The sequence below is a fragment of the Dipodomys merriami genome, unplaced genomic scaffold, assembly GCF_024711535.1.
Source record: "Dipodomys merriami isolate MVZ:Mamm:240054 unplaced genomic scaffold, mDipMer1.0.p SCAF_38, whole genome shotgun sequence".
Classification (NCBI taxonomy): Eukaryota; Metazoa; Chordata; class Mammalia; order Rodentia; family Heteromyidae; genus Dipodomys; species Dipodomys merriami.
In genome coordinates, this window is record NW_027205381.1 from 7,536,888 (window position 1) to 7,562,905 (window position 26,018).

The 26,018-nt window shown below is 52.0% G+C and overlaps 1 protein-coding gene across 1 annotated transcript in view; it reads left to right on the forward strand.

The window, feature by feature from the left end:
- Positions 1 to 21,948, forward strand: part of Hs6st1 (heparan sulfate 6-O-sulfotransferase 1) — a 35,056-nt gene extending 13,108 nt beyond the window's left edge. The window contains exon 2 of the mRNA XM_069989474.1: positions 19,099 to 21,948. Coding sequence (XP_069845575.1) covers positions 19,099 to 19,813 — 715 coding nt within the window. The 3' untranslated portion in view covers positions 19,814 to 21,948. The remainder of the gene's footprint in view (positions 1 to 19,098) is intronic.
- The last annotated feature ends 4,070 nt before the right edge of the window (positions 21,949 to 26,018 follow it).

A 26,018-nucleotide genomic window follows, 5' to 3' on the forward strand; every position in this document is an offset into this window, starting at 1 on the left:
TCCTTCCAGACTGAATAATATTCCATTATGTTTACATAGTATGTCTCCTTTGTGTATTCTTTCATCCACTAATGGGCACTTAGGTTATTCACATCTTAATGCTGTATGTATGAATGTGCAAATGGCCGTTTGAGAACATGCTTTCAGTTCTTTGGGTGTATATATGAAGGGAGTTGCTATGTAACTGTGTCTCACTTTTTTTTTTTATAGAAATTTCCATCCGCATGATCACAGTGATCACGGTAGCCAGAACCCCTGGCAAGAATGCATATGGGTTCTGGCTTCTTGGCCTCCTTTCAGGGTTGTTTTGATTTTTGGAACTGAATCTTAGTACTGAGAACTTAGTACTTAGACTGAAGGCTCCTACCTTCAACCCCTAAATGGCTGTGGTTGTGTGCCTGGTTGCCAGGCTTAGTTGCTTTGTTTTTCTAATAGCCATACTGGTGGTACCTCATTGTGGTTTTGATTCGCATTTCCCGGGTGCTTAGTGATGCAGAACATGTTTTTGCGTGCTTATTAGCTATTTGTATATCTTCGGAGAAGTGGCTAATCAAATTTTTGTGTGTGTGAATTGTACTGGGGCCACATGCATGCTAGGCAACTGTTCTAACACCTGGGCTACAACTGTAACCCTTTGTGAGTTTTTTGTTGTTTTGTTTTGTTTCTTAGTGCCTATACTGAGACTTAAACCAGGGCCTCATACTCTTCCTTGGCTTTTTCCTTCAAGGCTGGGATTCTACCACTTCCAACATTTTGCTGGTTAATTGGAGATAAGAAAGCTCAGGGACTTTCCTGCCCCAGCTGGTTTCAAATCACAATCCTTAAATCTCAGCCTCCTAAGTAGCTAGGATTAAAGTGTGAGCCAGCACCTGGCGCTTTTTTTTTTTTTTTTTTTTTTTGCCACAGCATCATTTCCAGTTTTCTGGTGGTTAATTGGAGATTAGTCTTACAGACTTTCCTGCCTGGACTGGTTTCAAACCACAACCCTCAGATCTCAGCCTCCTGAGGAGCTAGGATTATAAGCACAAGCCACCAGCACCTGGCTCACCTGGCTATTTTTTAATTGTGTTGTTTGGTGTTTATGTTAAGCCAGTCACATCATACATGATTTACAAATATCTTCTGATATTTCAATATCATGCTGTTGTTTCTTTTCACTCTATTGATGATGATGTCCTCTGATACACAAAATCTAAATGAAGCCCCTTTTATCTATTTTCTGTTACAGGTCTTGTTATTATAGCCAAGAAGTCATTGTCAAATCCAATGCCATAAAGCTTTCTTTCTGGTATTAAAAGAGTTTAATATTTTTATTCTTTACATTTAGGTCATGATCAATTTACACGCTATATTTTTTTTTTGTAGGGATCCAAGAACTTGAGATGTAGCTGAGTATCTCCCAGCATATGTGAACTCCTAGGTTCTGTACCCAGCATCACAAAACAAAGCAAAATAAAAAGCTATTAAACTTTATTCTTTTGCATGTGGATATCCATTTCTCCTGGTTTATTCCCAGTGTTGAAGTCCCTTCCCTGCTGATTGATCTTGGTATCCTGCCAACAGTCCTTTGATGAAGGCCAGACAGGTGGTTTGTGCTTCTAATCCCACACTTGGGAGGTGGAGGCAAGGGGGAATCATTAACTCGGGTCAGTGTAGTCTACATAACCACCAAGGGGGAGAAGAATCCTAGCAAATTTGTATACCAAGCACAATGACTCATAACTCCTGCCTTAATCATACCTACTGCAGGCACAGGTGGCAGGATCAGCATCCAAGGCCAGCCCAGGAAAAAGTTATTGAGACCCCATCTCAATTTTAAAAAGCTGGATGTGGTGGTTCACAGCTGTCATCCCAGGTACATAAGAGGCATAGATCAAAGGGTCACTGTCTAATGGTAGCCCTGGCAAAAACAAGACTGCCCAAAAATAACCTAAAGCAGAAAGGACTGTAGGTGTGGCTTAGTGCTAGAGTGTTTGAGTTCAAAGCCCAGTACTGGCTTCCCCACCCCCCAAAAAAACAAATCATTTGACAATATGTGTGTTTATGTCTGGGCTCCCTATTCTGTTCCATTGGTCTCTGTGTATCTTTATACTAATGCAGCTTTGATTGCTGCAGCTTTGTAGCAGATTTGGGATCAGTGAATGCCAGTACTCCAACTTTTTCTTTTTTTCTTTTTCTTTCCTTTTTATTTTGTTGTTGTTTTGTTTGTTTTTTGTTTTTTGGTGTTGGTCTTAGGGCTTGAATTCAAGGCCTGGACACTGTCTCTGAGCTTTTTTGCTGGGGATTAGCACTCTTCCACTTGAGCCACAGAACTACTTCCAGCTTTGTTGGTGATGAATTGGAGATAAGAGTCTCACAGACTTTTCCTGCAAGTACTAACTTCAGCAGTCCTCCTCATCGCTCAGTCTTCTGAGTAGCTAGGCTTACACAGATACCCAGCTTTAACTTTGTTTTTCTTTAGTTATTTGAGGTCCGTTGAAATTCCATCTGAATTTTAGGATGGGTTTTTCTATGTACACAGAAAATGGTGTTGTATCTGTAGATTTAGTTGGGATTCCCATCATAACAATGTTAGGTCTTCCAAAGCATAAACCCAGGGTCTCTATATTCATTTGTGTCATGCCTGATTTTTTTTCATCTATATGCTATAGTTTTTAGGATATAAATCTTTCACGTGAGCAAAATAGCTCAGGGACAGTGCCTAGAACCTGTTCAAACCCTACAACTGGAAATTTTTTTTAAAAAAAATTTAAGCTAAATTACTTTCTTAGTTCTAGCAGGATTCTTTTGGATTCTTCAGGGTCTTGTCCATGTAGGTCATATTGTCTGCCCAGTGGGCCAGGCCCACTAGGGTGCCCATAATCAGGATTCTGACTTGAAACATAAGACAGACAATGACCACCACAGTGTGTGGCTGGAACAGAATGTGGGAGTGTCTTGCTGCCTAGGGCAAACCTCTGGCTGTTTCCCAGTCTGGTCTGAGGTGTTCTTTCCACTACAGGACTGGATTCCTTCCCTTCTACGTCCCATGCTTACTAGTGCACTGCAGTGATGGTCTTCATGGACCCTGCCTCTGAGTTCAGATCTGCTGCCTCTTACCTAGTGGGAAGGCAGGCAGGAATGCTGCTGATGCTGTGAGCATCACAAGAGAGTAGTAGTGATGGGGCATTAGTATTGGCTGGCCTCAGTCCTCAGGTAGATGCTGCCCTTCCTCTAACCTCAGGCATCCTCCCCAGGAGTCCACCTCTCTTTTTCAGTGAAAGTTGTCAGCTGACACCACCTTACCTGCCCTTCCTCCTGCCCTCATGAATCAAAACAGGCACCGAGCGTGCACATGCGCGCGCACGCACACAGAACCATGTGCCTTTTCCTGCAGCTCTCCAGGCACTCACCACTGGGGCCTAACTCTGCCTCGGGTGCCTCTGTCCCTGCTTTAGAACCTTACTGTCCCCACCATACAGGGTAGCCTGGCCCTCTGTATTGGTCTTGCCTATTCCCACACCTTGTGCCATGGTCTCCCAGAGACTGTCAGCCTTCCCCAAAGTCGTACTGGAGCTCTGGCATCATGCCCAGAAAGTCAGGCCTCCATGCTCCCTGCCTGCCTCTTCTGGGAGGGAAGAGGACATATTCTTTTCTAGTACAAGGCTCCACCTGACTGTCTGCATCCTGGCTACAGTAGGTGTCCTTACCCCTGAGGACATACTCAGTGGACAGATGGGTCAGGAGCCTTGGGCCCACATCAGGAAACTACCTGTTCTCAGTGAGAACTGGTTAAGGCCATAACATCTATAGCATCAGGCTGCCAAGTCCACCTGATTGGTCCTTCTCAGGTCCTTGCCAGTCTTTATCAGGAGCCTCTGTAGCAGAAGGCAGAGCAGAGCTAAGTCCCTAGCATTCCCCTGGCCCTGCTTGATGGCCATCTTTCCTGGTTCTCCTCACCACTCCCTTCATAGCAACCTCTTCTTAGCTCCCCCTCCCAGCTCCAGGACATGTTTGCCTTCTCTCTACATACTCAGAGATCTTTTCCTGTGCTGGATCTTTTTAACAGACACCCTAGGACTAAGGAACTTGAGGAAGTAAGGAAAACTTGGGCAGCAACAAAAGTGTGACTCAAGGTCCAGCAGTCTTGTGCTAGGAGAGGAAGAGGGCTAAGAAATGTTTGAGGGAAGTGTATGCCTAGGCAGAAGAACCTGTAGGCATGGACTCAAAGCCATGGGGCTACAAGCACATCTGCCCAGGATGGCCTCTCCAGGACTGTCCCCAGAGTCCCATGAAAGAAGAGACTGCGTGAAGGGGAGCTTCAAGATTGGTGTATAAAGCTAGTCTTGGTTGTACAAGATTTGGAGGGGCCCTGCTGCCCCCACCCACATGTGTCCTTCATACAACCTGCCCTGCCAGTCAGGGTATACCACACCACCTACTCACCCCTTCGAAGTCCACCCTCCTCCAGAGAGTACATCTACCCCCAGAGACCCTAGGTCACGTAGCCAAGGGCTCCTGTGAGCCACTAAGTGCCCTGGCTGACGCACTGCTGAGCTTGCTTGGCTCCCAAGGGGCTGCTGCTCCCTCCTGCTACCCCATAGCTTCTGAGAGCAAACTACAGCTTTGGTTGCCAAGACTAGGGCAAGGTCAGCATGTGTGAGAATCGATGCCCTCAGGCTGTAGAGTCTTGTCAACCAGTCCACAGAGCTTCCAGGCCAGCAGTACCTGTATACAGAAGGGACCCTGTGAATAATTGTGCCCTAGACCCTTTGAGAAGTTCTGCCATATCAGCAGATGGGCATAACTACAGGCAGAGGAGGGGTCTGTCCCGCTACAGATTTTGGAAGAAATGCATCTAACTTACCCATGAGACCCATGTTGGCCCTGGGTTTCAGGATGCTTTATCACATTAAGAGATATACCTGCTTTATTTGTACATCTGTTGAGATTTCTGTGTCTAATGATGTGAAGAGGCACATGTGTATTTTCTTACATTGAACCATCCTTGCCTGCCAGAAGATAACCTGACCTGGGTATAAAGCAGTATCTTTAACAGACTAGCTGATGTGATTTGAGAAGGTTTGGGGTTTGAGTTTTTTGGTTTTGTTTTTTTTTAATGGTTGACATTTTTATTGTGAATGCATTGGTCTATAATTTTCCTCTCCTGTGTTTGATAGTTGGGAAACACTCATTCCTTTACTATTTTCTAGACAAGTGTGCATAACATTGGATAATTTTTTTAAATTTGGTAGGAATAGTCTGACATTTGCTTTGTAGGAATTTTCCTCTCACTTTTTTATTTTGAAAAATATCAAATCTGTGAAGTAGTTGAAAAGTTGTAAAGGGAGCTGTTAACCTTTCACCTAGATTCACACATGGCATTTTGCTATTTGTGTTTATACCCATCATCACTTGCCTGTTTCCTACACATATATGTGGGCCTATCGTTATCTATGTACTTACGCTGTGGACCTGTGTAAGTGCTCTGTTTCATCTGGTTCCCATCCTTGATTCATGCTGGGCACTGTGCCGTGGCCTTCAAGGGACATAGTGTCATTGTGCAAGAGAAAACACACCAGAGATTCCTTTGGGAACCTGTCGTGGCCACGTAGATGATTAGGACCAGAGACCTTGGTGAGTGGGACATGTATCCTGAAGCTGACTGGTATACCTTGTTCCTGTGAGATTTGTCTGTGGCATATACATGTCAGTACATGCTCTGTGAAGCTAGGATCTGGGAGACTTGGGTGGCAGAAAGATCTCCTGAGCCTCAGTTTGCCCATCCACAGAGGGAGTCTAAGAGTGATAACCACTCCCGGAGTGGCAGAATATAGCCAGCAACTGACTGTGCAGCCACTAACCACAAAAGGCATTGATGAGGGCTGAAGGCTAAAGTATCCAGTGGAGTGCAGGTGGCTTCCTGGCTCTAGGAAGGTCAGTGCTCCCCTGTCCCCAGGATGAAAGGTCACTGTAGGTGACAAATCTCCCAGTGCATCAGTGAGCAAAACCAAGTTAGCAGGACAGGAGAACTGTTGTCAATTTTGGCTTGGAGGGATCTGTCTCTGGAGTGTACTGTTTAGGCTGTGGACTTCTGTCTTGAGAAAAACAGTCCATATTCCAGAACATTCAGAGCTACCTCTTCTGACTTGTTCTGTGTCTGTGTAAGTACAGGTATGTACATGGGGGCAGAAACAGCCCCCTTTGTCTAAGGGAGGGGCTCTGTGGAGCCACGTGGGAAAGAATGGGGTCTGGGAGTGTTTGTGATCCTGGGAATGCTGAAACCTTAGGAAGGTGCTGTGTGGGACAGAAGCAGTCACCATCTATGGGGCCAGAAGACATTTCCATGCTCCTTAGATTCATCCTGGCCCTACTCCCCCCCAGAAAATGATGGATAGCTTTGTGGCTTTGAACCCATGCTGAGAGGGTGCCGGGGAGCCTCAAACAGCTCCCAGACACACACACCCTTCATGAAAATCAAATTGGGTTGTATAAATTGTTGTTTGTTTCTTTGTTTTCTAAATGCGTATTTGATTATACAAAATTGGAAAGATGCAGAAAAAGCAAAGAAGGAATTCTGCCCCAGGCATTGCTCCTGGACAAGGCCTTCCTTGACTTGTGCTCATGTCAGGATTCTGCCGTTTTGCTCTGTGCCAGCCTGGCATGCTTGGTGATCAGAGCTGGCCTTTTGTGGTGTCCAGAGAACAAGCAAAAGGGCTGTAGATCCCTTACCTAACACACAAGGCTCTGGGTTCAATCCCAGTATCACACAAAAAGGGGAAGGGAGTATGCAGTCCTGCACGGGGTAACAGGCAAACTCTCCACAGAGCCTCTTTAAAGTCATCCCCTCTTTCCTGGAGCATCCCAAGCCTGGCCTGGCTGGCTGTGCTGGAGGACATGCTCATGCCTCCTTTTTTAGCCTCCTTGAGAAGAGCTCCCAGAGCCACAGCCAGCCTTACCCAACACCTGCCAGGTAAAGTGGTCACAGACCTTAACCCCTGCGTAGCCCCCTGTGTCCTCAAGTGGAGGCTTGCTACGGATCTCCCTCAGTGTCTGTGTGCAGACCGCCCAGAAGTGCATCTCAAGGAAGGAACCTCACCTGTGTTGGGTGGGGAGCACCCCAAGTCCTGGGCATGTCCACCGAGGTGCCTTCACAGGGCCACCCCTGGTTAGAAACAGAGGGTAACCAAATACACACCCTAGTTTTTAGCTGGGCCTGTACAGGACTGGGGTGATGTGACCCGTGTGGCATCCCATGGACCAGCTAGACTTGATGCTAGTTGCTTTGCACCATAAGGCTTGGGGCCTTGTCAGGACCCAAGGATCACACAGGTTAGAGGCTTTGGAGAAACTACTTCTGGGCTTCCCAGATAGGGCTCTACTCTTGGTCACCCCCCCACACACACACACACACCCTGAGAACAGGGGCAGTCAGACTCCTGAGTGCATTCAGAAGGCAGACCCCCATTCTGAACACCCCAGCAACATGACTTCCTTTCTAAACTGCGACCCTGAGACTGTCAGTGTTGGGGAGGGAGGAGACTGTTGGGTTTCCTGCACCTAAACTAAGACTTTTTGTTTTTCCACACTTACTTAACAATTTGGTATTTTGAAATAAGAACAGGCAATCTCATGCTTCCCACCATTTACTAACCATTTCCTGTCCTTGAAGCCATGAACTCATTTCCTCATGGAACTGACCTCACTGCCATGGGCCTGGGCAGCTTCCTCACGTGGCCACGTCCACTTCTCTGAGCTCTATGGATCTGTCTGAGGCGTTCCCCGTGCTTTGCCACTGTGCCCCACATCGGCAGGAAAGAGCTCAGCACCCTGGATAGGACAGGCAGCTGGCCCTGCCCTGGGCTCCGTGTCCAAACAGGCTGTCTGCTCAGAATGAGCAGGCTCCGCACCTCTGCAGAGCACCTCACACCAAAGTCTCGTGGTGCTTTCTGTCAGCCTGTCTAAGAGTGAGGCGAAGGACTGGGTACCCCCAAGGCCACATGGGGACAACTAGCAGAACGAGGTCCTACTTGTCCATCCATTGGACACTGGGACCCATCCTTGCTCTGCTCTCTCCTGTGCATACTCACCCGCCCTGAGGGCTTGAGCTGTCTGAGGAGAAGTGCCTGCACAGTGGAGGAATAGGAGGCTTCTGGCACCACAACACACACACACACACACACACAGGCCTAGTAACCTGAGCCGTTATTGGCAGCAGCAGTTGGCAGCAAGGGCATCTGCCATAGGCAGAGACCATGTGTGGACCTCAGGGCAGAAATTGGCCCCTAGGGCAGAGGCAGAGGGGATATAACAGGAAGGGCTTGGGCCCCATTGGTACCCCACCAGAGGCTCTGCCCACACATCCCTTTGTTCTGATAGTGCCATCCAACATGTCAGATGGAGAGAAAGAGCTTCTGCCTTGTGGGGCCACACTGGACACCCAGGGCCAGGAGACATGATCTCCAGTATGTGTCAGTGAGGCCCCACTGAGGCCTGAGGACCTAACAGGAGGGTGCTTCCAGGCTGCTTTGGTCTCTCCACTCATGCCTCATTCTAGAACAGAGAGCTGGACACCTACCAAGCACCCTGGCCAGGGGGCTTTCAAAGCCAAAGCCCAGGGCTATGGCACCAGCTCTCCACTTTGGCCTCTTGTTGGCCATTAAAAACAGCAGGGCCTAAGCTCAGGTCTGAACCCTTGGGCTCCCCTTAGTCCTGTATCCTCAGGACAAGACTCCACCCCAGGGATGGGCAGCAGATTAACTAGAATACAAGGCAGGTGCTCAGTTAGTATGTGTTCTCCGTGTGTGCCTCCTGGAGACCAGTGGTGGGTTTGCTGAGTCTGGCAGTATGGCCAAAGCCCCCAGGCAGGTGATTGCTACTCTCTCAGGGTGGCAAGGAGCCACCCTGCCAGCCAGCAGGGAGGAGCCAGGGCGCTGAAGATCAGAACAGCTGCATTCAACTTTAACCCCGACCAAGGGGACACTTGCTGAGCTCTAGCCCTGTCACAGTGCAGCAACAGGAAGACAGCCCCTGTACTGACCAGTGAGGCTGTATGAGAAGGGGACACAGACCGGGTTGTGGGTGTGCACAAGCAGATGGCAGCGCCCTAGGGCAGTGCATCCAGGGACAGATGGCAACAGATGGATGGGAAGTGAGGGTAGGTCCTTGCGGTGGTGGGGAGCCTGGGGGAGAGAAGAGGAAAGTGCCTATGTCGGTGGCTCTGGACACAAAGGAGGTCACACAAAGATGCTTAAGCGGCAAACCCCGGCCTTCTTTCTGAGTACCTGGCTGGTGGGGAACCGAGTATGGACCGGAGTCCAGCCCAGGCCAGGCCAGTCCCTTACCAAGTTAGAGAGCTTTCAGCATGCCTGTCTTGGCCTAGAATGTGGAGGCCATGTATGTTGGCCATCCTCATCCAGGTCCCCCATGGCCCTGAGTCAGTGAATTGTAACTGCCTCCCAGACTTGCCATAAGGAGGTGCTTCCATGGGGCCCAGGCAGCTCCTGAGCCCAGGAGCCATTGTCAGATCCCCTTGCCAAGGAGCAATGGGATCCTCAGCCCCAAGTACCATGCACTGTGGCCCGCAGCCACCTGGCTGACAGGCACATACCAGGACAGGCTATGTGACCCAAGGCCCAACACCCTGCAGCTCTCTTCTTACACAGTGTGAGTGGCTTGCTGAAGGCCATCACCTACCCAGAGGCCCTGCCTCCTCCTGGACACCTTCCTGTCTGCGGGGGGGGGGGGGGGGGAAGGGGGGAGTGTGTGTGTGTGTGTGTGTGTAGCAGAGCATCACACTGTGTGACTACAACAGTAACTCCCATGCCACCAGAGTCCCCGCATGGAGTGTTCCTGAGCCTGCAACGGGAACTGCCAGTGGAGAGTGGAGGGGGAGGGTGGCTGAGTGCTGGGGTCAGGTCCATTGGGATCTCTCTTGACCAGGCCAAGCTGCTGGGCCTATGGCAGCCACAGGCCTGCAAATGTCCCTTGCTGTGAGTGGATTCTGGCACATTGCCCTGATGCTTCTGAGCACAGTCACGAAGAGGCCACCATCTTCCAGTAGACATGCTCACCTGCAGGAGAAAGTTGGGAGGCCCTGAACCCACCTGCAGAAAAATGAGTCCAGAGTGAAACCTGCCTGAAGCTCATAGCTGCAGGCCCAGTCCAGGAGCTTAGTCTAAAAAGGACAGCTGGGTTTTTAATCCAACAAGTGACTTGGAGGTAGAGCTCTGTAGTCACAGTAGAGAGGCCACAGAGAGCAGGAAGGGGGCACTTGGGGAGCTTTTCCCTTGAAAATTAGAACCCTGGAGCCTGTCATCCTCCCTGCTTGGGAGGCTGAGATCTGAGGAATGTAGTTTGAAGCCAACCCTGGGCAAAACTGTTCCAGAGACTCGCTCTCTAACCAGCCAAAAAGCCCGAAGTAGGGGTATGGCTCAAGTGCTACAGCACCAGCCTTGAGCGGAAAAAGCCAAGGAAAGTCCTGGATTCAAACTCCTGTACCAGCACCAAAAGAAAAAGAAACTCTGGACCTTGGGTGTCCTGAGGCACAGGTGAGGCCCGGGCACTCAGGGCCAGCATGCCTTGCTGCGCAGTGGGACATTCTGGAGTGGGCTTCTGTGCTCTCTGCCTTCTGCCCTTCCATAGGCCTGGCCCCTCCAGGTGGAAGCTCTGGGTTACCAGCTTCCACCCTGGACTTCCGGCCCCCGGCCCAACATCTGGGCTGTGTGGTAGGACTAAGAAGGCACTCAGTGAAATAGGGCAGGGTTGAAGGAGTCCCAGCAGCCCTGCTCACTGCACCTGCTTTTGCAGGGGCATCTGGGCCCTGCGAGGATGCGCCCCACCCCGTCTATCCTGCTGCTGTGGCTGTCTGGCTTCCCGCCAGGGTACAGAAGTGATGTGGGGACCACCACAGAGCTGCCATCACTGTTACCCGCCATCTGCCCCGGCCCCCCAGTGCCGGCGGCACAGTCCTATGCTGTGGGATGAGAGAAAAGTCTGTCCGGGAGAAGACCAGAGGAGGCTTGCCCAGGGCCTACCACCAGGGGCTATCTTGGCAGGCCAAAGCCCTAGCTTCTGTGTGTATGTAGTTGCTTGGCCAGGTTGCGCATCTCTGCACTGTGGGTCTGCATGTATCTTCACCAGAGCTCTCTGAGCTTTGGAGGACGTGGCCTTTTAACACTGGCACCCCTTGGCTGTGTTTTGGACGCCCTCAGCTGGTGACAGATCCCTTCACTCAGGGCCGTTTACAGAGGCGGTTGAATCCCCCTGCTGCTCCAGCTCCGGGGCAGTGCCTCTACTCCCATCTGCGCAGATCTCCCTCCCCCACTCAGCTCTGTGGCCTGGGATAGCTGTACAACCTCTCTAGGCTTCAGTGTTCTTATCTGGAAAATGGGTCTCGTTCATGCCTACCTAGTGTCAGTGAGCATCCAGGGCGACCAGGTAAAACCCCAGCATGTCAGTACATTAATTAGTTATTACTGAAAGCTGGTACTGTTGCCCCACCCTAGGGCTCGTCCTCTCCCCAGAAGTGCCAGGGGCTTGGGCTCCTCTTCTCCCTGCTAACCCAGGAACCAGGGCTTCTGCTTCATGGTCCAGTGTGATTGCAGGTGCTCGTCAGTTACATCCGCATTCTAGTTAGTAAGGAAAGCAAAACAAAGGGGTCTCTAAGGATATGGTGCGGGCCAGACCTAATCACACAACTGTACCAGGCTGGGACTCACCTTCTGGGCTTCCTCTTTAGAGACTCATGTGCTGTTCCCTAAACTTGTCTCATGGAGTGTTCATCAGCATAGTGCCCCATCTGTAAGAATTAAGCTTACCTGGTAAACCAAGGACTTTACTGGAAGCTAGGGGGTCTGGGAGTGGTGATTCTGGGTGGCCCTGCCCTAACCAGGGTCTTTGTGTGCCACCCATGCCCCCTGCTGGTGGGATTTGCCCTGGCCCTGCTCCCTGCCCACTGGAGGAGGAATATACCAGGGGCCAAACTGAGGCTGGGGTCCTCAGGGGCCAGGCAACCCTGGGCCAGCCACTCACCTCTTTGGGCATCAAGCCCCTGATGCTCATTTGGCAGCATTACGACTTAATAGGTCAGCTGAGGGCTGCAAGGGCTTGGCTGTCTTCACATTTCCATTCCGAGCTTCCATTCTGGGGCCCTGCCAGGGGCATCCCGAGGCAAAAGGAGAAACCTGAGGGCAGATCTGAGGCAGGCAGGACCCCGTCCCAGGAAGCCGTGGGGAGGGACTGCCCACCCCTCTGCCCACGCTGCACCTGACCCTTGATATCACAAGGCCTGTCCCTCTGCCGTGGTATTTTTGGAAGCAGCTTCGGTTAATCAACAAAAATAGCCACTGCTGTTCTGCGGATGTTACCAGGAGGGCCGACAGCCCAGCGTTTTCCATGCTGCGTTCGGAGAAGGGCTCCCAGCCTGCCGATGGCAGCTCACACTCAGTGGCGCCCACCCCAGCTTGCGAGGTCAGGTGCAAGGAGGTAAGCAGCAGCCTCGCTCAGCGCCCTGCCCCCACAGACTGTGGCTCAGCCTCTCATCCCCTGACCTCCTCCACATCACCACGGCCCCTTCCCACTACAGGAAGGATGGGGAGCAGCCAGGGCCAGCTGCCTTCCAGTGGGACAGGAGCCAAAGTCACATCCACGTTTCTGAGGAGCTCATGGGAACAGACTGGTGCTGCCGAGTGAGTCACGGGACCCTAGGGCCGGCACAGGGTGTGCGTGAAGCAGCTGCCCCTGGGGTTGGCAGCCATCGCACTGATGAAGGTTGCGTGCAGGGAGATTTGTGCCATGGGCTCCCCAGCTCTGGCAACCTCCTGAACACTGTTATTTCCTCCTGTGCTCGACACTGAGGCCCAATCCCTACCCATAGAATCCCTGCCCTGCTGTGAGCTGCCCTGGAGCCTGGCTTGGGGCAGTGGTCAGAATACGCTTGGGAAAGCAGGACATGAGTTGGGTATTCCCACTACCCAAACATTTCTTAGCCACCACTTGCCAGCCTCTGTACTCCTGAGACCCCTTAGAATACAATTCAACGAACAATTCTCTGAGCCAGGCATGGTAACGCACACCAGTCATTTTGTGCAGCTGGCAGGCAGAGGCGGCAAGGTCTGTGACTTCTGGGCCAGCTTGGGCTACATCACAACAGCCTGTCTCAAAAACAAAAATTACCCAGAGTGAACTGTCAGGATCCAGCCTTAATGGTGTAGGCTTTGTCCTCATGAAAGGATCCCAGAAAAGCAAGAATGTGCCTAGGGGGCCACAAAGGTACAGAGCATTTTCACTACATTGACACTGGTAAGAAGGACTCAAGAACAATGGCACTAGCCTCTGGCAAGTATTCCTTAGAGACTGGCTTCATTCTGGCTGTTGATGACAGCAGCCTTTCTCAGGACCTGTTGGTACTGGTAGAAACTTCTGCTTGTATTTCAGAGTCTGAGTTTAGGAATTTGTTGGTTATGCCCTAGAGTGGAGCCAAAAGGCACAGCCTGGGAGGGGTTAGGCCACCTGTGCCCTGGGGGTCCACTACATTTTCTCACCAAGGACCAGTGAGGCCCAGAATGGCAAACCTGAACCCTTTTCTATGCCAACACCCACCCAGGCTGTTTGTGAAGTCACATCATTATTTTATATATATTCAGGTTGAGGATTCCTTATCTTAAATATTTGGAACCAAAGTGTTAGAGTTCAGATTTTAGAATATCTGCATAAGCATACCTGATATCTTGGGGAGGTGACTCCAGGGTAAACGCAGAATCCCTTGCTTCACACACTTGAAGGTCATTTCAGACAGTATTTCAGTGACTTGTGTTTTGACTGTGACCCCATCATATAAGGTCAGAAGTGGAACTTCGCACTGTTGTGTCATGTTTGCATGCAGGAAGTTGCAGGTGTTGGAGCCTTAGAGTCAGAGTTCCAGTGTCGGGAGACTCAATTCGTAATGCATAATTTCAGACAGTGCAAATATATATAAAGAATATGTTAGTCATCCATTTGGACTTTGGAGTTTATATTAAACTTGTAACTTTTCTGTAAGCTTACTTTTTATAACATTGTGAAAGCACCTCTTACTTCACTATTCTGCACCCCTTGTCTCCTATCCTGAGGAAGACAATGAATTACCAGGAGGTGGTTTTCCTGAACCTGTATCATTTTTATACAACACCTTCCTTGCCCTCCAGGATTTTACATGGCAGTGGGTCCCAAAAGATGTTAGAACAGCAGACAGTCACAAAATAACAACAAAACAACAGTAAACCAGCTATAATGAAACCAGGGAGTGATCCAGGCAGTAAATCCTAGGGCTGCCAAGACAAGCTGCAACCCATGCTGCTTAGGTTTTTGAGGTCTTATACTTTCTCTGGAATCTGCGTGCATTTTGCAATCTGAGCCCTATTTGTCCAAGCTTGTTTTTATATGAAACGAGAAGACGCCTTGGTCTGCCCCTGCCTCTGGCCTCAGCTGCAGCACCTCTGCAGTCAGGACTGCATGCCTTCTGGTCTGCACTTGGGAGAAGCACACATGACCTGAGACTGGCCTTTCCCACCAGGTCTGTCACTTCCACCAAGTCCAGAGTACCTGGGGATGTTAGAACTGCCATGCTACATCCCTGAGCCTGGGAACCCTCTGAAGAATGGGAGAAATGCCTGGGGCAATGCCCAGCTGCTGGGCATTATGAAGAACAGCCCTCCACCCCATGTCTGCCATCAAACCTTTATGGGAGAGGTAGGGCCTTCCTTGCCATAGGCCCAAGCACCAGGGCAGGGTCACCACCTCCTACAGTGGGACTACACTGTTGGCCAGCAGTCATTTACACCAGTGAGCCACCATCAGTGTGAATTCACAGACTGGAGTACAAGAGACTTCTAGCACTTTTCTGTCTCTTCCTGTCTGTCTGGTGGCCTCTGTCCAACCTGGCGTGTGGAGGATGGCAAGAGAAATGGGGGACCAATCTCAGTAGTGTCCCTTCACCCCTTGTGGCTCTGGGTAACATGCACTGCCCCAAAATTTCCAGGCTGCTTAGATCAGATGCAGGAGGCAAAGGGCCAGACACAGGCACCCCGCCCCCCCCAAACACACAGAGCTGTAGAGGTGCTGTCTCAGTGGCACCACACATCTTGTCCATTGCTACAGCAGTGGGCCTTCCCAGCACTGGCCACGGTGTGGAAGGCAGCCGAAAGCCCAGGCAGGGCTCTTCATCACCCTTACATGAACGTGTCTCATGCAGGCACACGGTCGGTGTCCTCAGAGACCTGCCATGCCCACCGTGTAGGGCAGGACCGTGCTTTAGCACTGCTCACAAGAGTATCCGTGGCCTGCCGCCCTGACAGCAGAATTTGCCCTGCCAGCCATTGAACAGGATCCCTGGCCCCTGTGCTGGGGAAAGGGAGCCCCAAGAGCAGAACTGCACCTTCTGTCCCTGAAGCCCTAGTATGGCAAGGCCAGCACCAGCTGGAGGCTGAGGCTCCCAGACTCTGTGCTTCCTTCCCAGAAAGCCGCAGAATGGCCAGCCTTGCTAATGTGAAGTTAGTTAACAAACCACAACCAGCCCAGCTGGCCTGGAAACGGGCCACCCTCATCACCTAGAAGGGTCCCTTCCCCCTTCACTGAGACCGCCGGAGCCACCCAGCAAAGTGGCCATTCCTTTCTTTAAAAGATGTCTGGAGGTGGCTGGGGCAGGCTGCAGGCCAAGGAGCCATGGGGACCAAGACTCCTTGTTTAAAGCAGCAGGGTCTCACAGACCACCCTATTGGGTCTTAATTTTTGCCTTCCTTCCCATGTGTGAGCTGTATTCTCTATCATGAAGTGTTTGGGACACACACAAGAGCTTGCAAGTCCACAGTAAACATAGTGATGTAACCCATTGCCCAGCTTGATCATTGAGAGGAGAACTAGTGTCAGCCACATTTGTCCAGGAAAGGGATTGCCATGTGCACTTCAAACTTCCTCTGAAGACCCTCGAGTAACCATTCACAGCCACAGCTCACAAGCAGAAGCTAGGGTCAGTTTTGCCCTCCGTGAGTGGCATGCTCATCTTGCCAGACTTTTCCTTTCTAGTGGAATCATATTGTGTCTGCGTGTGCCTCTGCCTCACGACTGGTGAACTGAAGCATCTCTCCAGAGGCGTTTTTGGCCGGATTCCTCAATGCTGAGTTTCATATTCAGTTTAATTTATACACCTACTTAGTTAGGTTTATGATGAGACATAAAAAATCATACTCTTCTTTCCAATCTCACCAAGGAACCATTTTGTAGCTTTTCTCAGTATTCTTCAGATATTTCCTCTGTGTGTACATTTTTATTTTTTATTTATTTATTTATTTTTGGCTACTCCTGAGGTTTGAACTCAGAGCCTGGCCTCTGACCTTGAGCCTCTCTGTGCTCAAGGAAGGAGTTCTACCACTTGAGCCACAGCACCACTTCTGGCTTTTTTCTGTGTATGTGGTACTGAGGAATCGAACCCAAGGCTTCATGCATGCTAGGCAAGCAAGCACTCTACCACCAAGCCACATTCCCAGCCCTAGTACCCTACCACTTTGAGCCACACCTCCACTTCCCGTGTTCTAGTGGTTAACTGAAGATAAGAATCCCATAATTTCCTGCTCCAGGGGGCTTTGAACCATGATCCTCAGATCTCACCTCCTGAGTAGCTAGGATTACAGGCGTAAGCCACCAGCACTCGGCCTTTGTTTTTTGTTTTGTTTTGTTTTTTTGGTGCCCGTCCTGGAGTTTGAACTCAGGGCCTGGGTGCTGTCCCAGAGATTTTCTGTACAGGGCTAGCACTGTGCCACTTGCCATAGCCCCACTTACGGCTTTTTGGTGTTTACATGGAGTTTAATTCTCTCACAGACTTTCCTGCCCAGGCTGGCTTCAACCCACAATCCTCAGATCTCAGCCTCCTGAGTATCTAGGTGTCCTAAACCGCCACCTGGCCCCTCCATATTTTGAAATAACTTGAATTACTGTTGATTTCAATATCTGTTTTCTGTTATGGTAGATGATGCTTCTCCTTCTCATCCCAAGTAGAGTTCAAGCTCGGGTATCTTATATCAGTATTCACTTTATGATGTCTCCAAAGCCATTATTTACTCCTGAGATTAGTAATATACTTCGTTTTCTTTCTGACATAACTTTTTTCCTGGAGTTAGTCATTACTTGTAAGTTTTTTTTTCTTTTTTTGTTTGCATCGAATAATTTTTTTCCAGCTGATTCCAAGATCTGCCACATGCTCACCATTCTTCTTTTCCCAGATGCTCTGTTATGTTGAGCAATCTGTCCATGCCCCCTTCATTTTTCCTGAAGCCATGCCCCTTTATTTCTGATAGCCTCAGTAAGACACAACTGAATCTTCTCCTGGATTGCAGTTCCTACTCCCTGCCTGTGGTTATTTTCTTGTTTGGGTTTTTTTTGTTGTTGTGCACCTTCAACTTTGTCTTCTTTTCTGCTAAATGAAATATGAATTTCAGCATCTTCCTAAAATAAAGTTCATGGAAGAACAAGTTCCTAAGTTCTTCAATGTCTGAAGGTCTCTATTCTGCCCCCAAAGTTGGCAGATAGTTTGATCTAGGTCATTTTCTCTTCACTTCAAAGACACTGCTTGATGTCTCACCTGGACTTCTGGTTTCTACACCCGCTGGGTCCTGTTCTAACAACCAGTCTTCATTATTTTCCTTTACTCTTCAGTTGTTCCAAAGGTCATCTGTTTATCTGGGTCCAGTCTCCACAATCGTTTGCTCGGCACCGGATGAGCCATTGCCATGGTTTTTCTCATCTTTTCCTGTTACCTCTTCCCACTCTCAGAAGCCTCATTGCGTCACCTTGGAGTCCCTGCAGGACAGATTCTGGTAGGAGTGATGAGGAGAGAGGCCTCTACTCGGAGGCTCAGGGAGATGCTTTCCTAGGCAGTAGCCTGCCTCTGGGCCCACACTAAGTGTGGAGGGATCATGTGACACACCTCTCTGATGGGGGGGACACCCACTGGTGGCCATGCTTCACAGTGATAGTGCCCTCTCCTCTACAAAGCCTATGTTGCTCTTCCCACCTGCATGAGCGTGCCAATGTGGGAGGGCAGTGGAGGCAACTCATGAGGTACAGTGGCCAAAATCCACCCAACCTCCAGGGCCTCGCTGCCCACTGCCTTCTGATGCTGCCCTCTACATTTAGCAGCCAGGCCATCCTCTGAGTGGCATGGTGGATAGGCCTCCCTTACGTAGATGGAGCTGGTAGGAGATGGATACAGGTGATATCCCATCCTGACACCTGGGAGATGAGGCCAGTAGGCCTGTGATCCAGCCCTGACCCCATGTCCCAGACAACTAGAGCAACACTGAGCTGAGCCCTGTCTGAGGGCATCAGTGAGCTCTGGTGGATCCTGTGGCCAGGAGTCATTCAGGATCGCTGGCCCACAGCCTAGGAATACATGTACAGTTTTGCCTCAGCCTGATGGACTGGATATGGACCTAACAGCTAAGTGCCAGGCTGGGCCACCTCAGCAGCTGTGCTGAGTAAGGCAGGGAGGAGGCATCTTCTGTCAGCCTCTCTCTGCCCTATCTCCATCGTCCTCCAGCGGTCCCACTGGAAGGTGTTGGGAATTGAAAGTGCCCAGGTGGCAGAGGGGTCTTCCCGGGCTCCATATTCCCTGTGCTATGTCACGTAGCTGCCGGGCCTTGGCCTTCCCTGTTCCTGAGGGCTGGTGGGGAAGCTGGGGAGAAGCAGGGACCTCTGGCTAAAGGCCCCAAGCTTTGGTTCCCGGCACCCTGGACCGCAGGTGCTGCCCCTGTCTTTGACACAGGGGAGGCCCCAAGACCAGAAAGGCAGGACACCTTGTGGGTCCATCCTGGTACCAGGATTCCTGTCTCTGGCTCACCAGTGTGGAACTGACCACCCAGGGCCTCCTAGGCGCTTGCCCATCCCACAGGCCTCTGTGGGCCACGTCCGCCCTGTCCCAGAAGTGACCTCTGAGCCTGGGGCATTGTCTCCTCGTGGCTCAGACCTGGAGGGAGGGGCGTCTGCTTGGAAACAGCCATTCCCAGAGCCATGTCCCTGTCCCCGCCCAGGGTGCCGTGGCCATGCACACCCGCCTCACCACCCGCCCCCGTCCCCCTCTCGTTGCAGGAAGTTCTACTACATCACGCTGCTGCGCGACCCCGTGTCGCGCTACCTGAGCGAGTGGCGGCACGTGCAGCGCGGGGCCACGTGGAAGACGTCGCTGCACATGTGCGACGGGCGCACGCCGACGCCCGAGGAGCTGCCGCCCTGCTACGAGGGCACCGACTGGTCGGGCTGCACGCTGCAGGAGTTCATGGACTGCCCCTACAACCTGGCCAACAACCGCCAGGTGCGCATGCTGGCCGACCTGAGCCTGGTGGGCTGCTACAACCTGTCCTTCGTGCCCGAGGCGCGGCGCGCGCAGCTGCTGCTGGACAGCGCCAAGAAGAACCTGCGCGGCATGGCCTTCTTCGGCCTCACCGAGTTCCAGCGCAAGACGCAGTACCTGTTCGAGCGGACGTTCCGCCTGCGCTTCATCCGGCCCTTCGTGCAGTACAACAGCACCCGCGCGGGCGGCGTGGAGGTGGACGCGGCCACCGTGCGGCGCATCGAGGAGCTCAACGACCTGGACGTGCAGCTCTACGACTACGCGCGCGACCTGTTCCAGCAGCGCTACCAGTTCACGCGGCAGCGAGAGCGGCGGGAGCAGCGGCTGCGGGGCCGCGAGCCGCGCCCGCCGCACCCCGGGCCACCGCCAGCGCCGCCTGCACGCGAGGACGCCGACGACCCGGGCCGCGCCCCCACCGAGGACTACCTGAGCCACATCCTCGAGAAGTGGTAGCGGCGGGGGCTCTGCGAGGGGCGGGGGGGGCGGCCCGGCGGACGCTCGGGACCCCGCGCGCGGTGGGCTCCCCCCGGGGAGGTGCGCGGGGCGGTGCCCCGCTGCCACAGTCTGGCTGTCCGTCCATCCGCGTACAGAGCGCGGTGCGTCAGCGAGAAGCCGCTAGACAGGAGCCTTAGACCCGGGGGCGGGGGGTCCCGGGGCGGGGATGGGGGGTCCCTGTCCTCACGCAAACTTGTGTAGGCTTGCGGAGGACACGGAGAGAGGACACGCAGGGCCAGAAGCGGGTCCCACGCCAACTATGCACGCACCCCGCGCTCCCCCAACCGACCACCTCCACACCAATGCCCACCCTTGGCCTCTTGAGGCCCCCGGGCCTGGGACATGATCTCTCCGGGGCGCCCCAGATCCCATTCACAGCTGCCTCAGGATCAGGAGCCACCCCAGCTGAAACTGTCCCTGGACAGCCCTCTCTCCTTTTGACCCACGGTCAAAACCCACGATCCAGCCTGGCTTTGGGGGTTGACCATCCAGGCAGACCTAGCTCAGATAGGGAATAGGTACCAAGAATCCCTTCTAGCCCTGTTCTTAATGGTCCTCGGTTCACACAGAGGTGTGTGGCTCTAGCACCCAATCACTGGGATATTAATTAACTCAAGGCCTCTACCACCCCTCCCATGGCCTCGGGTGTGAAAGTACAGGCGAGCTTCCATTGGCTGGAACGCAGACCACAGCCTGCCTGAGCCATACCCTGGGACCTCGGTGGTTCCAGATGGTTACAGGGACCCCCACTGAGCCAGTGTTGATGGAGACTGAGTGGGACCCTCCCTGCATTTCCCCCGCCCCTCACAAAGACCGGCCAGGCCCTGCTCCCAGCAGCCCTAGGGGCTGGTAGTGGTCTTACTAGAAGCCATGTATCCACTGAAAGCATTGCCCATGCCCTCCAAGCGGCCTAGACCACCCCACCACAGAGCAGCAGAGACCCTGGCTCTTCAGAGGCTGTGTGCTTGGAAGGTGAGGGCTGACCCCAAGGCAGGACTGGACCTCCCCTCCCTGGTTTAATTTCAGCCACCACAGATGGGGAAAGGGCCATCCGTAACACACACAAAGCCTAGGTATTGGCAGGTGCAGATGCCCTGGGGCAGGTGGCTTAGTCCTCATTTGTCTGGCACAGAGGCTCCACACTCAGGCTTCCTACACTGGCCACTGCACCATGGGGTCCACAGGCAAGCTGGGCTCTGGACTGCCAGCATCCAGCCCAGGGCCACCTCTCTGGAGAGAGGTCACCCTGAGAAGGCAGGTGCCCAGGTGAACTAGAGGTGTGGCTCTTGGAAAGGGAGGTTGAAGTCCTTGTGGGGGGATTCTCTCCAAGGCTCATCTTCAGGTCGCCACTCCCAGCAGCAGGGTGGGTTGTATCTGTAGGACTCAACACAGGCCATGTGGGGTTCTGAGGCCTCCTGTCAGGAAGTGGGCACTTGGTCTCAGGTAGCCCTGTCTTGTGGGCTTCTGGTATACACAGCCAGAGGTAGGATGTTTTGTACATACTGGAATGTGTTCTGACATGCCCCACCATCCCAACTCATGGAAGCACGGGTCTCTCCTCAGTGCTGCTGCAATTGGAAAATGATCTCGCCTCAGGCCAGACCCGTGCCGGGGTCCCTCAGCCCTAGGCTGTCCAGCCCAGCTCTGCTCAGGCCACCTGCTCTGGGGCAAGTTTCCCTGTACCCACAGCATCTCCTCAGAGATGCTGTCAAAGGGTAGGGTGCCCCCCCCTCCGGCTGTGAGGAGCCCTCCCTAGTGCTGAGAGGACAGAGGCAAACAGAAGGCCGACAGTCTGGTCACCAGGCACCCTGTGGACCTGCAGACGGCCCTCCTGGAGGAAGAAGTCAGGACAGCAGGACAGCTGTCCAGGCAGCAAGTCTGTGAACCTTTTGGGAACTGGAACTGTTTAACTTGAACCCAGGAGCATTTAAAGCTTTATTTATTTATAGCTTCTTATTAAAAAAAAAAGTGTTGGGAAGAAATTTTTTGGTTACAAAAATGAATCGATGATGACATAGCCAGTCATAATCACCTAATTGTTTTTGTTTAGGTCAAGAATGAATGTTAGCAGATGAAATAAACCCTGGAAAGGACTCTGTGTGCTGTGGTGTGTAGTGGTGTCCAAGTCCTTGCATGGGACAGTGGCAGCCTGCCCTGCAAGATTCTCAAAACAGTGTCCTAAGCTGGGCACCTGTGGCTCATGCTTGTAATCCTAGTTATTCAGGAGGCTGAGATCTGAGGCTCAAGATTCAAAGCCAACTTGGGCAAAAAAATCTAGGAATCATAATTTCCAAATAGCCAGCAAAAAGCTGGAAGTGGTGCTGTGGCTCAGCTGGTAACACACCAGTGTCCTGGGCACAGGCCGGGGCATAGAGCCACATTCTGGGTACGTGCCTGAGAGGAGACACTCCCATGTGTGAATGGTTCACCAGGGCAGACGGCCCAGTGGGACAGCAGTGTCACCGTGTTACCCTGCAGAGGTAAGTCTGTCAGAATACTTCGTGACAGCACAGAAGGCGGAAGCAGGCTGAGCAGGGTATGAGCAGCAGGAATATTGAGGGCCGTCACCGCATCTGTAGTGGTCTCTTGCATTTAATTTGGAGAGATCTCAAATGACGTGGTAGAACAGCTCATAGACATCTGCTCAGAGGCTCAGTGCTGTCCCTGTTCTATTGCCAAATACTTTTTTCCACCTATTGGATGAGTTACAAAGAAAGGAGCTTCATTTGGCTCATGATCCTAGTCCGAAGTCCAGAGGCCTCTTCTTGCTGGCACTGCCCTTCTGCCTCATGGCGCAGGGCATCACGTGGTAAAAGGTGTAGCTGCATATGTACAAGCATGAGTCCTCTATTTTCTAACAGAGCCACAAGGATTCAGTCCTGGGCACTCCCCTAGGGCTATCCCGAATCCTTCTCCCCTCCTGGAGGCCCCACCTCCAAACGCCAGTCAGACTCACTTTCCTCCCAGTCAGGCTTAAACTCCAACGTGAGCCTTGGGGCCACACCAGCCAGGCTCAGACCCTAGCCAGTTCTTAGCCCACATTCACCTGGTATTTTACTCTGTGCTTAAACTTGCCATCTGTCTACTACACAAGTGCACCTGCGCACTTACCTATTCCTGACATATTTGGAAGTAGGTGGTGGCTATCAAAATATCTCATATTCATCTCTTGAGGATAACATTCTGCTACATAGCTCAGGTCCAAAATTTAATACCAGCACCCTATTACTAATACACAATCTATGTCAGGTTTTTCCCTAGTCTCAATGGTACACTTCAAAAATCTCTTGCTATGCAGGACTGCACACTGCTTCCTGCTCCTGTCTTCTAACCAAAGCCATGCATCCTCCTGGGTTTTGCATTTTTCAGCATTGTTTTGTTGTTTTTAGCCAACATAAGCCAGCTGTCCCTTAAAAGTTCTGCACACACCTGTTTCCTTGTGATCATGACCAGATTCATCAGCCATCTTGGATTCCAGTGCCACACCAGAGAAGGTGCTTGAGGCCTGGTCTGTAGGGTTTGGGCTCTGTGGAAGGAGCAGGGAAAAGCCCTGCTTCCTCCTGCTGTCTGTGGAGGAGGAGGACTGCCAGCAGGGAGCCCAGTCTGGTTACCTGGGCAGAGGTGAACACTTGCTGCTGACATTTAGCCTTCAACCCCTAGCTCAGTCACAAATATTTTTATTTGGTTTGGTCTGGGGGCGGGGCAATGCTGGGAACGGAACTTGAGGCATAGACACATCACTTGAGCCATAGCTCCAGCCCTTTCATTTCACTTGCTTTTTAGACCAGGTCTACTTGGTGTCATCACCAGCCTCAGACCTCAGTCCTCCACATTTCACCCCCACCCCTCCCAGAGTAACAGATGATAAGCATGTGCCTTCCCATTACTGAGCAAATGGGTCCATCTAAGGGAGGAACAGCAAGAGCCTTAAGAGGAAAAACCCATGGGCTGGGAAGATGGCTCAGTGGTAGAGTACTTGCCTTGCATGCATGAGGCCCTGGCTCCGATTCCTCAGCACCACATAAGCAGAAAAGGCAGGAAGTGGCGCTGTGGCTCAAGTGGTAGAGCGCTAGCCTTGAGCTGAACTGCTGAGGGGCAGTACCCAGGCCCAGAGTTCAGGCCCCATGACAAAGAAAAAAAGAAGAGGAAAAGCCCTAGGAAGATCTCCGAGTTCCCCTCAGCTGTACACATACCTCATTCAGAAGTCCCTTGGGAATCCTGTGGAACAGCCCTCAGCCTGACTACACCCTCAGCCCCAGAGGAAAGGGTCCTCCGTTTTGCTAGCTGTATTCAACTCTGTAGGGCCAGTATTGTGATCAAAGGCAAAAAAGCTAGCCTGAAACACCTCCCTCAACCGGGGAGCTCCATATTTCTCCTAATGTTTATAAAGTTGAGGGCCACTTCCCGGTCTGCCTGAGCCAGACCCATGCCAGCATTCTCCCTGTCAGCCTCATAGCTGCGTCCTACCTATCACTGTCACACCAGTGTCCTCACTGCCACCCTCACACTAATGTTTTGTCTGTCCTTCATAACTCAGCTGGTGCACCATAACAGGACCCTGCTATATAGGTGACAACGCCCCAGCCCCCCACCCAGCCAGGCCTTTACCTCAGGAGCTGGGGTCCTGGAGAGCCAGGAGAAGGGTCCCAGAGGATTGACTGACACCCAGATCTGTCCTACCCACCCTTCATCCAGAGCCTGCTCATCCCACACAGCTCGGTGCCCCCGATGGGTGACAGACACTTCTAGATTTTCCCTCCCACTGCACTGAGCTCCCTAACCAAAGCAGTCCTTTCAGGGAACATGGGACCCAGGGCACCCCCACGTGAGCAGTGACAGGCAGCTCTGCCCTTCCCCACTCCCAGGCATGCTGGGCCACCTGGGTGGCCTGTCCCTCTGGTGCTGCTCTGGGCCCCCACCTCAGCCCACCTTCCTGGCTGGTTGTGTGCAGGGAGGCCTACCTTACCTACAGTCCCAGCTCTGCCGGCCCCGGCCAGCTCTCTAGGCTCAAGTACTGCCTACCTCTCAGCTTCCTCCACTCAAGCGCTTACCCCAAGCCCAGGCCATGGACGCAGGTCTCAGCTTCCAGTCTCTACCCCCACCCTACCCCACCCCACAATAGCTTTAGTTCCACATCCTGCTGACCCTTCTTTGCCTCCTAAGAACCATGTGTCTCAGTGTGATAGGCAGTCTGGAGATTGAAAGACTCTTCTTTCCTGAACGACAGAAAAGCCATGCATTCAAGACCCAGAGACCGAGACTAGGGAGTTGGCTCCAAGCTAGGTCCGGCTCAGTGGCCTTCTTTGTCCCCATGGTGCCACCCTGCCCCCAGAGGCTCCATCGGCCAGCCCATGGAGCGCCAGCCAGTCTGCTCCTAATAGTGGAACCCACAGCTTGGCACTTGGTGGTCTCCTCTCCAGAGGGTGACTGTGGAGGCCCAAAGCCAGGAGCCGGAAGAGCTCAGAGTGGCCCTGGCTCTGTCAAGAAGGACTTCCAGAAGGGAAAAATGGAGAAAAGGAGGGAAGGAATAACATGGTCCGAAAAGAAAGGTGCTCATTACTTGTGTAACTGTAACCCCTCTGTACATCATTTTTATAATAATTTTTTTTAAAGCAGGCCAATGAAGACTTCTGCACAATCAACACATTCTTGTCTGGGAAGCAGCTTGGAACCAGGCTGAGCCTGCATTCAGACCCCTGAGTGGAGAGCAACCAGACGACACTGCGCTTTCAGCTCGCTTGTCCAGCAGGAAGGATTGAAATGTACATATTCCGGAGAGCCTGCTACTTATCCCTGATGGTTGCTCCCCCTGCTTCCTTAATAGTTGAGCTTCAGTGTGTCTGTGGGAAGACAGACAATCAAGATAGAAACTCTACTTCCCAGCACCTTCTGAAATGAGACATGACTGCATCTCCACCCTCTGACCAACAAGCACACACAAAATGGTACATGTACCTCAAGGAAACAATCTTGGAAGAGGAGCAGCAAGTCCTCTGCTTTTCCTACTACCTGTCAGACACCAATGGCTCACCTCTGTAATCCTACCTAGTTAGGAGTCTGAAATCTGAGGAGATTGTGGTTCAAAACCAGCCCAGGCAGACACATCTGAGAGATTCTTATCCCCAATTACCCAGCAAAAAGCCAGAAATGGGTATATGACTCA